The sequence below is a fragment of the Dicentrarchus labrax genome, unplaced genomic scaffold (assembly GCF_905237075.1).
Source record: "Dicentrarchus labrax unplaced genomic scaffold, dlabrax2021, whole genome shotgun sequence".
Taxonomy (NCBI): Eukaryota; Metazoa; Chordata; class Actinopteri; family Moronidae; genus Dicentrarchus; species Dicentrarchus labrax.
Genome location: NW_026136704.1, coordinates 6,860,420 through 6,876,378, shown reverse-complemented (window position 1 = coordinate 6,876,378; position 15,959 = coordinate 6,860,420). Strand labels below are relative to the sequence as shown.

At 43.5% G+C, this 15,959-nt stretch overlaps 1 protein-coding gene across 23 annotated transcripts in view; it reads left to right on the top strand.

Annotated features, from left to right (window-relative positions):
• phldb1b (pleckstrin homology-like domain, family B, member 1b) overlaps positions 1 to 15,959 on the top strand; it is a 127,829-nt gene that overhangs the window by 93,047 nt on the left and 18,823 nt on the right. For 8 of the 23 annotated variants that reach the window (XM_051399197.1, XM_051399203.1, XM_051399207.1 and 5 more), the window contains 10 exons: positions 3,704 to 4,018; positions 5,797 to 5,943; positions 6,168 to 6,305; positions 8,348 to 8,476; positions 11,053 to 11,208; positions 11,627 to 11,737; positions 12,093 to 12,182; positions 12,668 to 12,802; positions 13,955 to 14,077; positions 15,291 to 15,452. In XM_051399197.1, coding sequence (XP_051255157.1) covers positions 3,704 to 4,018; positions 5,797 to 5,943; positions 6,168 to 6,305; positions 8,348 to 8,476; positions 11,053 to 11,208; positions 11,627 to 11,737; positions 12,093 to 12,182; positions 12,668 to 12,802; positions 13,955 to 14,077; positions 15,291 to 15,452 — 1,506 coding nt within the window. The remainder of the gene's footprint in view (positions 1 to 3,703; positions 4,019 to 5,796; positions 5,944 to 6,167; positions 6,306 to 8,347; positions 8,477 to 11,052; positions 11,209 to 11,626; positions 11,738 to 12,092; positions 12,183 to 12,667; positions 12,803 to 13,954; positions 14,078 to 15,290; positions 15,453 to 15,959) is intronic. The other 15 variants (XM_051399201.1, XM_051399220.1, XM_051399210.1 and 12 more) reach the window with 8 other exon arrangements.

The window sequence follows — 15,959 nt, the reverse complement described above, 5'->3', positions numbered from 1 at the left end:
GCTATTTAAAATCTGTACATAAAGCTGACATTAGTGATGAATCATTGAAGGAAAGTTTGTGTCTGTGTGCACAGATGGCTATTAAATATGACTACACTGCTTTGCAGGAAGTGTTTAGCCAACATGGCTTAGCTAAGCTTTATGTGTTTGTGTTTATCACGTTGTTGGTGGTTTCAGACTTGTGACTTGGCTTTTCTCTTGCCCTGGTGACACAGCAGGGCTCACAGAGGCTGGTTCAACTGTTAACAGATAGAGATCTGCTTTCCCTGGACCAAAACTGTGTATTTCATGATGAGGTGGAATAGGACACTCCTGAAACAATACATGGACATTTAGTTGACACACTTCCAGAACAGAGTCCGTAAACCCACATTAATTATTTCTAACCATGGAAACAGCTCAGATATGCATCCATAGTAAACTGTAGTTTTGGGTTTGAGAAGTTTCTCTAAGCAGCAGATGATTGAATGTTGCCATGGAGCTCTGTCACATCACCCTCGTATCCTCCCAGAGGATGGGGGTTTGTTGTTGTGGTGGTGACATGGAGAAAGGGGGTGTCACTGGCTGTATAAGGCCAGTATTTGTTCATCTGTCTTTTCGTCAAGCTGTCCTGGCTTCAGTGTTTACCTCATTTCAAGGTTTGAGCTGTTACTTCTCACAGTGTCCGCCATGAGAGTGAGTAAACCCAGACTTTTATTCTTTATTCCAGAGTAGAAGGGAATTTTTGATGCCAGGTTTTAGGTTATTGGTTGGGAAATGTCTTTGTATAGGCTCCTGAAGTTGATTTATAAAAGAGAAGCTATTTGTTATATTTTGGGAAATATTTCTTCGTCATTCACAGGCGAACCAGAAAGGCCTATATTTGCATAACCTGATTGAACTATTGTGTTCCAACCTTGTTCCAGCTCCGAGACCCCGAAGGGACCTGCTAATGATATCTAACAGAGAGACCCAGAGACCTATAAACTAAAGGATTTTTAGCGCCTGTGGCAGCAACAACCTCGGAACATAAAAAATTCCTCTGGCATTTAAAAGACCCACACGAGAAAACATGAAATATGGGATTCACGCAAATCTGTCAACATGCATTTGATTAGGAGCATAATTTCAGTGCAGCTTGCATATCTCGGGTGTCAAATTTGATGCTGCGTCAAGTTGATTTATGTTGAGGCCAAACACATTTTGGTATGAAATCTTCATGTGATCTTGCTCCTCATCCATCACACAGGTTTAGTAGCTTAAAGGCTGTCTGGCAATCAAATGAGACAATAAAGCGCCGGCTCTCAATCGAGATTTCTTGACAAAAATGAGACAGGCGTCAGAACTCTGAGTGGTCTAATCAGTGTGTACGTTCAAGCAGATGTTGAGTGGGAGGACTCATGAGTAGCTGTAGACTTGCCAGTAAATGTTTGAACTCTTCTCTCGTGAATATATAGCACTGTTCCACAGCCCAAAGGGGTCTTTTTACTCCCACCCACTCGGTTGAAAGCTACCCGGCCCCAGATTACAGGTTGAATCTAATGGTGGGGCTGTAGCTCCTAATTATGCAGATGCTCCACTCAGTGGGAAAACCGAGGGAGAAGGTACACGAGGGCTTTTATTTGTGGGTGAGAACAGTTTTGCTGCCAAAGTGTTCCTACGCCACAAGAGCATAGAGTCACACAGTGCGTCTTTGGCTCCAGAAGAGCTAATTCTGATAATGATCTAATTCTTTTGGTTTGAATTGCCAGCTGTGTGAGCAGTCAGCTTGTTTAAATCTGGCTGTTTATTACCAAAGAAATTACAAAACAAAAACACATTAATATTAGGTGAATCTTGTGATGCAGGTAAGAAGGTCCTTGAAGGTGAGACCTTAAGAGGCCATTGGAAACTCCACGAAAAGCTAATAAGTGTCCCTTGACTTATGTTTTTTTTCTCAAACTACTGTTTCCAAAGTCAAGAATAACTTTTTCTTTTTTTTAAAGTATATTTTTTGGGGGGCTTTTATTGCCTTTAATTGATAGAGACAGCCAAAGGTAGACAGGAAAGGGGGGCAGAGTGGGGGATGACACGCAGCAAAGGGCCGCAGGTCGGACTCGAACCCTGGGCCACTGCAGCAAGGACTCAACTTTGGTTCTTGGGTCGCCAGCTCTACCAACTGAGCTAAACCGGGCACCCGAGAATTACTTTTCTAGTTATGACCTTCCATCATTCACTTCCTGTGGTGACAGCAAAACAAAATTATATGAAATGTATAGTGTGAGCGTGGAGTACAGGAGCCGGTGGTGAATCTGGTGTATGTGCCTTTAACGCTCACAGCACACAGAGACGCTGTGTCTGCAGCGGAGGGGTAGAGCAGCAGCAGACAGCAGCTGACGTTGAGAGTTCAGAGGTCACCCTGTTGGCCTGGTCTGCCAGAGCCCCCATAATGTAGGTGGGCTGACCCCTCATAGTGACAGCTGGACAACCAGTCACTGAGTCTGCCTCCCATGCATGCAGCACCCGGGGGAGAGGGTAGTGTGGGCTGGCTATGTTGTTTCAGGGATAAGAGAAGTCGTGACAAACTTCATGTCTGCTCTCACTGAAACCGAGGCTGGGTGGTAAATATATCCTGTAAATGAGACTTTACTGAAGTGTCAGATCACAGATTGGGTTTCATACTGGTATTAGTGCTACTGTGGTTATCAACCAGTCAGTGTTCATTTGGAAATTCTTCCCCTGGTACAAGGCAGTCTGTAACATCTGCAGTTGACTTTACCTTTCTGTTCTGTGTTAGTTGAATTGTTCCATAAAGTATTTGGAATTGAGTATAACATCATGTGGCTTTGAATTGAGTAGGTAAACTTTGTCACACTGTTTGTTAGTTATCTAGGGCCGTATCCAGTTACCTTTTTTTAGTACTTAATATATATATTTGATATTAACGGGGGGGGGGTAGTCAAATAAATTAGTGTGGTGATCATTTTCATTTCTGGCATTAAAGTGTTGGGTAGGAGATGAGAATGCATCTTACCCTTGCGCAATCTATCTGTCTGTCTCTGTAGCCCTTCATTCCTTTGGAGCTGTCTTAAGGGCTCAGATGCTTTGTGAATAACTTGTATCTTCACCAGGATCTTGTCTCAGCTGTAAGGGGAAATTCTTAGAAAATGCCATAAGCTAATTCTAAGAATTTCCTTAGAATTTTGTCACTAGGAGTAACTCTTGGTACTCTGAAGCCTTATGAATACGACCCCTGTTTGAGGAAAAATATCACCCACCAGTAGCTTCAGTCCATCCATCATTAGTTCCATCTCCCATCAGTCTGGTTGCTTCACTGGAATTCAGCTCAGTCAAATAGGATATTTGGGAGATGGCAGTGAGATAGTTTGAAATATATAATACAGGATACAATTTTCAGGCCGGCTCTTCATCTTCAGATTGTCATCAGTAACCGGCTCAGCCCCATAAACCAGCACACAGACAGGAAATGACACCGCGAGGACTACCAGGGCTGGATGTAATCTGATATCAGTGTGTTGAAATACAAAGCTAATATTGTCCCTTTATTAAAAAATGGATACAGCTAGTCAGTCAGATGTTTACCATTTTTGGTTTTGTTCAAGCATAGGCTCAGGTTTAAATCAGTGTGTGTAAGAGTCTGAAGATGTGCTTTAGACCCAAGGTGAGAAAAAGAGATGTGTCAAACCCTAATCTGATGTCCCTCTTTGTTTGTGTCTGTCCTTAGGAGAGACAGCGACTAGAGACCATCCTGAACCTCTGTGCCGAATACAACAAAGGAGAAAGCACCGGCCTGGAACCCCTGGGCTCAGGGAGGACAGGGTTTCCTGGGGGGCTGTCGGACAGCATGGGGCGGAGGCCGTCCATGGAGAACGTCCTCGGAGGGACACCGTCCTCTGCAACGCTCCGCCTGCTGCAGAGACAGCGGGAGAGCGACGAGGAGAACCTGAAGGAGGAGTGTAGTAGTACAGAGAGCACACATCAGGAGGTGAGGACATCTGCTCTCAGCACAGCATCAGCACTGCACAATGGAGACAGACAGGTCAGAGGGAATGCTTCTCTCCCAGCAAAGACGCTCTCTGCATGCCACTGTGGAAGCAGCATGTGCTAATGATGTGCTTGGCTTTGCTCAATCAGTGGTTCTGATCCTGAAGGAAGTTTCTGAATTTGTTTACTGGTCATCAGCCATATTAGCCAAGGCGTCCTAATGCCTGGTCATATCATATCAGCTTTATCCTCTCACCATTATTGCCTCCCCTCATACAGTTTAGGGCAGCAGTTGCTCAATGAGGTCCAGATTTATGCAGGTTTTCATTCTGAACATAGTGTTCACTTCTTAAAAAATCTAATCCATAGTTCTATGTTTGCACAAAATGTTCTTCCTGAGACCCCTTGGACAGAACAAACTACTCAAGATCAACACGCAACAAAAATGTCAGATTTTTCACATTCCATTAGGGCACTGGTTCCCTCCTGCCTCATCCTCCGTTAAAAAGGTTAAAACAACCGTTAAACAACAGCTAATAGAACAATGAGAAGGAAACACTTCATTTGTCAAAACAATAAGCCTATTAGCTATGTATGTATCGTTAAACACTAAATAAATACATAATACAGACAGAGAATTGTATTAAAAGTTTCTAAAATTCCTAAAATATCTGGAAAAATTATCCCAGATACATTCATCCAAATCACTGGTTTTACACAAACATCCAGCAGTCATTGTGCTCACACTGATAGTTGTTCTGTGCTGTTATTGTTATGCTTTTTATATGATATTAAATAGCCATAAAATATGTCACTTAGTTCAGTTTACTGAATGATAGAAAGGAGCTCCCTTAAGGAGAAAGACGGGTTTTTACCACAGACTGCAGGACTGTTTGGACATAATGCATTACACAATGAATCATGTTCCAAGTCACCATCTGACGGATCTTGTGTTAGCAGCTTCACTGCCGGGATCTTAAACTGTCCTTCGCTCTTACACCCAAGTAATGAAGTACAAAAGAAGACACAGAGTGACTCCTTACATAATCTGCTTTCACAGTGCAGTGTTTGATTCAAATGAAAACCAAACAGAGAATTTCTCCACGCATTGACTCCTTCCATAATGATCAATAATCAATAATAATCAAACTATGTGATGTTTGGAGAAATGTGTGTTTTTTGGGAGTTTTAGTTTCACATGGATGCATGTGATGTGAACATGATGCATGTTATGTAATGTTGAACTCGTATGTCCTACATATCAGTGACCCTGCATGGCCGGAAAAAACGTTGTACAATGTGTTAAATGTGTGCTCATAGCCTAAAAAACATGAAGCTGCATGGCCCCTGCATGATTCTCATTTATCAGTCCTTCCTGTCCATTTCTTCTCTCTCTCTCTTTCTCTCTCTCTCTCTCTCTCTCTCTCTCTCTCTCTCTCTCTCTCTCTCTCTCTCTCTCTCTGTCTCTCTGCTTGTTGTGGCAAGGGTTTCTTACTACTAACATTTCTGGTTTTAAAGCTCTGACAAGGAACTCATTTTGTGTTGATTCTGGCGCCCCCTGTGGACAAAAGCAGTAATGTTTCTACTGCCTCATTTCATTTACTCAAAGGAATTAAAGGCATTAAGAATAACTACATAGAAATAGTCAATATTCTCACTGATGATCTTGTTGTTTATATAGGTGATATAGGGCCTAAGTTAAGGCCTTCCTAGACTTTGTATACAAAACTGTACAACAGTATCTAATGTAATAAAGGGACTGCCTCTGCCTTCCTCCCCTGGCTTCACCTCCTTTCTTGAAAGCCTGACCTCTTGTGTTCTCCCTCCCTGCAGCACGAGGACTCATCCAGTTCAGGCAGCGCAGGTCGCCTGGAGCTGGGTTACCTGGAAGATGAGCGGGTTCGCGTTCTTGCTCGGATCGATGAGCTCAAAACCCGGCTGATGGAGCTGGAGCAGCAACTCCAGGAGTCCAAACAGGAGGTAGAGTACAGGAAGTGGATGCTAATGGAATATTGTTTGATCTAAACCAGCCTAGGCTCAAATAACAACATGCACTGTTACTTAATTAAAAGAGACAAGTGTCCACAGCAGCACTTAAAGCTGAATACAGTTCATGGTTGTGGTTCGTCCGTGGAGGCCTGAGGCTCGGGCTAATATCAGCCTCGCAGCTCGTTGGTGACACTGTGTGGCTTCCACTCTTGCAGGCGGAGATGGAGCGTGCCTTGCTGCAGGGCGAGAGGCAGGCGGAGCTCGACCAGATTGAGGCTGAGACAGACATCATCACTCAGCTGCAGCACAAGCTGGACGAGCTGGAGAGCGCCATCCAGAGGGAGAAAGACAAGGTACAGAGAGCTGTGGATGAAGGATCCGGGCTCTTGTTTTAAATGCTTCATTTGAATCCACCAATGACATTCAAGTATACAGGATTCAAATACCTGCTGTACATTCTTTGACACACATACACTCACTGCCTGTTCCCTTATAGTCTCCTAAACAGTCTCCTCTGGTCTCTTACATTCCCTACTGGTCCGTCACTGTCGGTGACCTCCTGTCTGTACAGATTACAGAATTTGAAGCCATATAAAGGGCTGAATAAAGGGTGGATTAAGCTCCTTGGGTATTCTCTCTTGCATGTTTTCACCTTAGTTTTCGCTCTCTCTGGTCAACTCTCATCCGTTTTCTCCTTAGCTGGACTCCGCTAACTAACTGACATCCATTAACCCCTAATCCTTCTCTCTGCTTCTTCAGCACTCACAGTTGCTGTATCTCTGATCCACCTGTTTCTCCACTGTCTGCATGACAGACCCCATTTGCCAGGAAACCTGCCCTCCAGTGGCCGTTTGAGTTCTGTAGTCCTTGGTTCTGTAGTGCACGGGTTCCACAAGAGACTCTGAATTAGATGTTCTGGTAGTGGACAGGGGAAACTAGCATGTTCTTTATAGTGGTATTATGGGGGTTCTTTTTTCTTCTTACCCCCCCCCATCACACACAAACACACAAACACACACACACACACACACACACACACACACACACACTCAACTGTAGAAAGGAAGAAAGGAAGTGAAATCTCATTTTGTAGTTTCTTGACTCTTGTTAAAGGTTTAGTCTGTTGTCTGTATCTCCAGGGGTCTCTGTGAGGGTGCCACAGGGTTCCCAATAAAATGTAAAGGTGTAATTTGTGATTGTTAGAGTCAAACCGGAAACCCGGAATTACAGGAGGCTTTCAGATGAGGAGTACACTCGACCCAAAATCCAGAATCCAAAAAAAGTCTCAAAAACCCCACTCTGTCCACTTGAAAAGGTGGTCTTGGTTCGCATCAGGTGTGAAAACTGCTATTAGAATGTGCCATCATAAGTATTCTGTCTTGTGATTGGTTGGGTTTTCTACCCTGTAGCAACAGCATAAACAACATGTTGCGTAGATGTCGATGCAAGTATACCCCAGTATGGAACAACATACAGTCAAAGAGCACAAGTTATCTTAGGTGGGAATCCTTCTTATGAAATTGGATCAGTATTTGGAATGGAAACCTCAGGTGTTATTAGAAGATACCTAAAACCTGTGTTTCTACTACTGACAATAAGATTTTTGGCATTATGGTATCTATCTAAAGCTTCACCTGAACTTCCCCTTGATTTTGAACACTGGCTTTTACTTGAGAGTGAAACTCCCGTCAGTGCTTGTAGTCCTAAAAGACCTGTCAACCTTTTCACTTTCACACATCAAAAACACTAAAGCCACCCCAGCTCCAACACAGCCAATAACGGCAAAGTTAGCAGTTATTGATTGATTCCTGAGCTTGAAACTGGGGCAGCACCTAAGAGACAAGAAGTTTCTGTTCTTTAACTGGAGAGCAACTGAGACAGTGTCACTGCTGTCAGATTAACAGTGCTCAGGGTTATCACAAGTGAGTTTATACATGTTCTGGGGCCAATTAAAGCCAAGTAAATAATGGAGCAATTCTCTCACAGCTTATTAAAGTTATATTTGTTGGAAGATATAATGGTTCCTTTACGATATTTACAGCCAATAGTTGTCAGAAGAATGATTTTAGCAAGTCCTTAGTAGGGACTCAAATGTATCTGTTAATCTAATTGAAGTTTATTAGAACATTTTGAGAGTCGGAATTATCTTTTCTGGCTATTTTAGGACCATGTTCCATCTGTGAATCCCAGACTGCCAGCTGTAACATCCTGACAATTCAGCACCTACTTCCTATGCCCTGCCAAGCCCTTAAAATCTGTCGGGATGTGTCTGTTGCTAACACCTTACAGCTTTTTTATTTGCATGGCGTGGATTTTGAGCAGTGTGTTTCTCTCTCTTTCTCTCTCTCCCCTCGTCCATCCATTTTGTGTGTGGGTGTGTGTTGTGTCTTTCTAGGAGAGGGCTAATGTTGAGGCCGAGCGCCGGGCCCTGCAGAGCCTCCAGGAGGGCTACGCTGAGCTGAAGAACCAGCTTCATAACTGTCCCGAGTCCCTGCGGGAACAGTTACAGGAACAGCTCAAAAGGGTGGGTCGTCAATGAAACAGAAGCACATAGACCACCCCTCCCAACCCAACCTACCCACCCACCCACCCTCCTGCGGACTCCATTTTGCAGTAGCATGCCCCTTTGAAACTACAAAACCTGACCCAGTCTATCACCACACACACACACACACACACACACACACACACACACACACACACACACACACACACACACACACCTCCCTTGAAATCCACTCACAACCGTGTAGTGAGTAGCACCAACCCAGTTCCCTCCAGCCTACGAGTGAAAGCAGTGGCCCGACAGAGCAGTATTTGCACAGAGTTTAGATTTAGAATTTGTAATATCTGGTGTTGTAAAAACAATGGAGCATCTAAAAAATTAAGTGTTTGCATTAATATAGACCAGGGCTGGCCAAAGTGGGGCCTGCAGGCTAGATAAGGTTTGATTTTGAAAATGCTAAATTATTAATCACTTTACATAATCTGAGCACAGCAGACAGAGTAACATTTTGCGCAAGAAGTCAGGGATCCTAGAACCATTTTGAATCTTAACAATACAATATATGTTTGCTTTTGGCCCAAAGCCCACCATTACCTTTTAGTTTTTGCCCTCATAGGGAAAAAAAGTTTGGCCACTCTTGGTATAGACCCTGCTCTGTAGACTGCCCTACAAAGGAAAAAGGCTGCACTGTTTGTGATTTGATCTGTATTGTAGCAATGGCTTTTTGGGTCACATAATCAGCCTAAAAAGGCATAGAACTAAGGGACGGCAACCTTTCCATCCGTACATATATACATATATGTATGTGTATATATATATACATACATATATGTGCCAGAACTCAGCACATGCCATTGCACATAGTGTTACTGGCGCCTTTAACCCTTCAGCAGGGGCCAACTGCATACGGTGTACAGATACACATGCACTTATTTATGAGTCCTCTCAGTGCCCCTCACATATGTGCTGTTGCCACAAGCTGCAGGAATGCTCCCTCCTCCACAACACACCTACATGCTACTGAAACCCTGCAGGTCAACACGGGAGCGCACAAATGGCTCCCGGCCACTTCGGCTGCAAGTGATACATTTTGGTAAAATGTGCGTCATGTGATGCGGTCGTGCTGCACTGCATGTGTGAATCTGATCTGCATTTCTTCTGTGATTTGTCATGGCTCGCATAATTTGTATAACTGCTCACTAATCAATTAACATAGGCCCTGACTAGATCCATCCTCTGTCTTCCCTCACTCTCATCCTGTGACTTCTCTTATGTGCATTAATGTTGTTGTTTGGTTTACCATTTAGAAATGAAAGAATAATTAGTTTAGGCTACATTTATTTGCTGACAGTGCAGAATCAGACATTGTGAGTACGTCTTTTATTACCTTTGTCTGGCTCCAAAAGTGTGCAAAGTGGGAACAAAGTTTGAGATACGATATTGCAGATCTTTATGATAAACAGTTGGGGAATCGGGTCCTGTCAAAAGTTGCTCCCAAGGTGTACATATGATTTTTTTATAACAGCATTTTGAGTTCTTTGTTCCTGTTTTGACCACTTGCAGAAATGAGTCATTTTCATCTCAGACTGCATGTCAGGGGATTGACATTGCAGGATGTCGGGTCCTTCTCAAGTGCTACAAAGACTCTTAAGAGCCTCCAGACTCAAACACTCATTTTGACAGAAGAGCTGTAAAACTTAAAGATCCCCTCCAGACAACTATTTCAACATATACAAATAATCTGCTTGGGACAATAATGTGTAGCTGATATGTTTTTTTTCCCTTGCAAAAAAACATTCCCACATAAAAATCCTAAAAATAATCTCCTCCTTCTTCCTCATTAAACATTTCAGAGTTCTAGTGTCAAACTCTGCACATACATCCTTCACACAGCACATTGTAGGAATGAGAAGATACACTGATTATTGACTGGAGGGGGACTTTAAACAACATTGTAACAACAGGAAGGACTGGCAGATACCTGAGATAATTCTTGAATATACTATAGTGTATATATTTACAATGCAGCCAACAGTTTTTATATCAATATTTTAATAGAAATATATTGATGTGTATATTTTGAAAATTGACATTTTTTCCATATGGCATTTACACTATATCTTTATTAGCCAATATTGTTGGTGTTTATTAGTCTTTAGCTTTAGCAGTGTAAGTGATGGAGGGGAGAATGAAATGACATTAAGTTAAAAAAAAAAAAAAGTTTAGTTCTTTACTACAACTCTTTCAGTGCAATATAGTTGTTTTAATGTCAATGATATTCCCTTGCCTCCTGTGTATAACTGTACATGTGGTTAGCACACTCACTGGTAGCTGTGCTGCAGTAGAAGCATGATCTTCATGGCTGTCTGCCTGACTTAGCACCGTGTGCTTTTTAGTTGTCCCCAAAAAGAGCTTCAGCAATGCTGGGGAAATGTTTTTAACTGTTTCAGATATAAAAGTCAAGGTGTTTTCGCTTTGCCGTCAGCAACCAAGCTACTCTGACAATAGTGGATGGCTTTAGAATGAGCAATGCAAACAGTGTGTTTTTCCTGTTCCTGCTGTAACCGCTGATGTTGTATGTGGGCCTCCGTCAGGATGGAGAGGCGTTGGAGGCAGGAACCAAAAAGTTTGAGGACCTGGAGTTTCAGCAGCTGGAGAGAGAGAGCAGCCTGGAGGAGGAGAGAGAAACCATCAGCCAGCAGCTGCTCCAGGAGAGAGCAGAGTACCACAGCAGCGTGGCCAAGAGGAAGGTGAGGAAACACCTGACTGAGACTGTGGGCCATCTGGAATCCAACAGTATCCTCATTATGGTTTGAACAATGTGGATTTTGTGTAAGACTTGAAGCAGCCAATGGCAAATATTTCACTGTGTAGAATCCTGTATAAAGGAAGAACAGTGTACACTCACAGAGGAGGCAGAGAGGTAGCAGCTAAACAGGCCTCAGCCATCTGGAGACAGTATGCTGATTCTCTTACTACAATGTGAGAATTACTTTTTCACAGTTCTGTTATTTACACCAACAAAACGGCACCACGGGCATTTGGTGTTACCACATGCAAGAGTCTGTTTTACACTGCAACATCCTTTCACTCTGGTACTGGGAAACACAATACTTTCTATGCTATTGTCACAGCTGGCATTGAAGATTTCTGTATTGTCCTCTTTAGGAGAAGGTGTCTGCTCTGGAGAACCAGGCCAACCAGCTCGGCCTGCAGGCATCTCAGGAGTGTGAGCGGCTGGCCAAAGACAGGACCCTCACGCTGCAAATGCTCCAAAAGGTACAAAGTGACCAGTTCAAACTCCCACTGCGAGTGCATTGAATGAGAGTTCACCCAAACTTACACCTCCATGCAGACCATGGCTGTGGCTGGAGGCTTTATGGACTCAAGGATGAACTGATTAGAATTTGCCTATTCCAGATAAAAGATAAACTTCATACCTTTTATAAATCCTTCAAAGTCTTTACCACATATATTACGAGTCTGGACAGACATGGACGTAAACTGCAACTTGATTGGTTGGCGGAGGCACACAACCGCAGAGCAGTAATTCTAGTTTAAGGAAAAGAACAAGTACAGATAATTGCAGGGATACTGATATCTGGGCCTTTTAAAATACGTCTTTATGTTCCAGGAGAAAGAGAGGCTGTCGGCCCTGGAGAAAAGATACCACAGCCTGACTGGTGGAAAGAGCTTCCCCAAGTCCTCCACTGCAATGAGAGAGGTGAGAGAACTACTGAACTCGTGTGTGTGTGTGTGTGTGTGTGTGTGTGTGTGTGTGTGTGTGTGTGTGTGTGTGTGTGCGTGTGCGTGTGTGTGTGTGTGTGTGTAAGCAGTGAACACAAAAAGGGAGCTCTGATGACTCATAGCTGACTCCTCACCACATTTACCTCTTTAACTGGCAGTGACTTGTGTGTAAACCTGGTGATAATCAGACTAATCTAAAGAGTCCTGCTGAGTTTGTGTTTATAATGTCGAGTTGTTGATGATTGGTGTGTCGAGCAAACTAATCTTTTAATGGTCACCCCATTGGTGGACTATCATTGTTTAACTCAGAGATGTTGTCATAGCTGAAGCTGTAACGGAGGGAGAGCAAAGTTTCACACATTCCCTTTAACTTGACTCTTTGTAGAGACCAGAACTTGTATCTAGCGTCCCTTTATGTTTTCTGTGGGCATTAAAAGCACTTGTTCTGAATTGTTAAAACAGGAAGCGCTCCATATCAGCGAGGCTGACCTGTTGTTGGAGGATGTCCACTCCTCCCAGCATTCCCTCTGTCGAGCTTCTTCTTCCTACTTACATCCCTCCCCTCCCTGTCAGTTGTACCCCAGCAGCCCTACGGAGGTAACCCGGACTAATGACCCCTGCATGAAGCCCTGCTGCTTACCCCCCCCTGCTGTGTGTGCAACTCACCCCAAAGGTCACCCATTGTACTGTTAGTGTCCCATTCACACTTCCTCTCTAATTGCACCTGTGCCTGGTTGGGTTGCTTTTTTCAATAGTTTACAACAACTATGTTAAAAGAGGAGCCAGCACAGTAGCTCTCAGTTGAAGTTGGGTCTGTTCCCACACCAGGGATGTAGTGGAGGGTGCAGTAAAACCCATATGTAATCCTGCGATGCTGACCATTTTATAAGTACACGAGTAACGAGTGTCGAACAGGAGAGTAGGGGTGTAACAGGAGTCACGGTTCGGTTCACGCCCTGGCTTTAGGAGTCATAGTTTGGTGTGAGTTTGTTACAGCAGGACAAAATCCATACATTACTTTTCATCTGGGTGATGCCGTTGAATGTGCATCAGCATGTTTGATGTGTTTTCATTCACTTACGGTGTCTTATCCACAGCTCTCCGCTGCTGCTGTAGCTGACCGGGAATCCGGATTGTTCCCAAACAAGTCATTTAAAGGACAGTCTTCCAGTTCAGGCGTTTCCTTTGCTCTGGCCATAGTCGGACTAACTCGCACACCAATCAGATTGTGCTGTTAACCTCAACACATGCTGCTAACGGCGCACAGCTAAACATTTCTGTGTGCGCTTATGTACTTCAAACCTCAATCTACATAATGTGGAGTCTGTGTGCAGCTGCGTTCACCGGACCGTGACTGTTACATCCCTACAGGAGAGTATGTAATGATAAATCAATGTGTTTTAGAGGTTCATACCTCATGATGATCAGCAGCTAGAGGTCAACATTTCAGCATCTTCACCACTACATCACTGGTTGTGGTAACAGCCAATAAAAGTACCTGTGTGTGACATCCTGTGTGCCGGACGGTTTTTGACGCTAAAGATGCACTTCCTGTTGCTTGGTGTGTTCCTGTTTGTCTGTCGTCACATGCACCGTGCACCTTTTTTAGCTGTAATAACAGCCCGTTTCTCAACTATCTCTATGGGCTTGTGTGTTTATTTATGTACTGTACCTAGAAGTACGGTACAGTGTTGTCCTCATGGCTTCTCACCCTGTCTGACTTGTTGTTGGCTGTTGGCTGGCGCTCAGGAGTACATGAAGCTGTCGGACGTCTATAAGATGTACGGCGGCAGTGGCCGCCACGAAAGCATCAAGCCCGCCTCTCACGGCCGCTCGTTTGCCATAGATGCTGCATTAGCTGGCGCCTGTGAGGTACCATGACTTCCTGTCTGTCTCTTTCCTGATTGGCTACTGTCTTGACTCTGACTCTGTGCTCTCCTCTCTTTGTCTCTGTCTCTGTCTCTCCATCCTTCCATTTTCATGTCATGTTGCTCCCTCTGCTGGTTTGCTGTTAATCAAACTGACTGTACTGTTGGCTTTGCTCTCTGCTATATGAGCCTGTGGTGTGAGCCGCTGCTCTCCTCCCTCTGTACTGTAGCTGCAGGCAGGATCTGTGACTGTATCGTGTCAGCAATATACAGCTTTCATTAGGGTTGGGCCGATAAATGCAGGTTTGTCTTTGAGGCAACCAAAAGCTGGTATTTTGTATCAATAACAATAGTCAATAATAGTTACTACACTGTAAAATAACTTGATTTGTTAAGTAGATTGTTTATATCAGTGTCAGTAGAATACCTAAGTTTTAATACTGGTACCAAGCTATTTAATAAAGGTATTTTAATGTGTGTACTTAATAGACATGAAACAAAATGAGGTGAAGGAGAGAGATGGGAATAACGTGCAACGAAAGTTGCCATGGCAACTCAAAGCGTCAGTATTGACCTAGGCCACCAGGACAACTTACCGAAATAATACTTTTATCACTACCTCCTCTGAGACGTCTAAACATATACCCTTTTTTCTGTTTATCTTCTGATTAATGTAACAAGCAATACTTTGGTCGGCATTTTAGGCCTTAAAATGTCTAAAATATTTTGTTTATATTTATATTTATTTAATTTCACTAAATTTAGCCTGTTGAAAACAGTATTTAATTTTTCTAAACACAACAGCCAAAAAGTAATATAAACAAATACAATACAGTCTAAAACTAGTAAAGTTATGGTTTAAGTGAGGAAGTATCAGTTTTTGGTTGGTCCCCTGTAGAGCCAGCTCCAGTAACATATGAAAGGTGATTTATACCTGCTACAGACTATGTTAATGGCAGCCTGTTGTGGCTGAAAGCTGGCTCCATATATCAGTCCAACCCTGATGTTGACAGTGTGAGTCGTGCTGTCCTCACCTGTGTGTTTCCTTTCAGACCCCCCTTCCCCTCACACCTTCATGATGCAGAAGGTCACTAAGTGTACTTGATATGTTTCCCTCCTGCTGCCTGTCTTGCTGACGTGCGTGTCTTCACTCCTGTCTGTCTTTCTCCTCCCCTCTCCCTTCTCCTCCTGTGTGTGTGTGCGCTGCCTTTGGGAAGGAGTATGTGACAGTGGGCCAGTTAAATCAGATGTATGGGATGCCAAAGGTGGAGTCATCCCCCACATCCCCGCTTCGCCAGTCCCTGCAGCCTGGAGCAGTAGACCCCGCCTTCTCCTGCCTCCCCTCTCCTCATGGCTCCTCCCTCTCTCTCTCTGTAGAGGTGTGTCTTCCTTCCTTCCTTCCTTCCATCCTTCCTGTCACCAGTTCAACCAAAAAGTTTTTATTTTATTTTTTAGGATAACGTACATTAACGGCACACTAACAAATCAGTTTGTGTTAACTTTCTTTTCTACTGGTGTCAAAATTCTGTGATTTGGTTGGTTTCTTCAGTCCTCTATGACAGTAAACTGAATATCTTTGAGTTGGTGGACAAAACAAGACATTTGAGGACGTCGCTTAAGTCAGTTGTTTCCAACTTGGGGGTTCGGGACTGGGCTTGCGAGGCCTTCTTGATTTTAAGGGGTGTAAGAATAATGTAAGAAAATATACACAGTTGGCCTATATCATCTCAGCATCAGGAAAACTTGATGAAATTGTTATTTTTATTATTATTTAAGATCTAAACTTGTCAATTTATCAAGTCCTGAACACTTGACTCTCTGCTATTAGAAAAGTATTCGGCTAATACAACAACGGCCAGGCATAGGGGAGAAAAAAACACAGAATT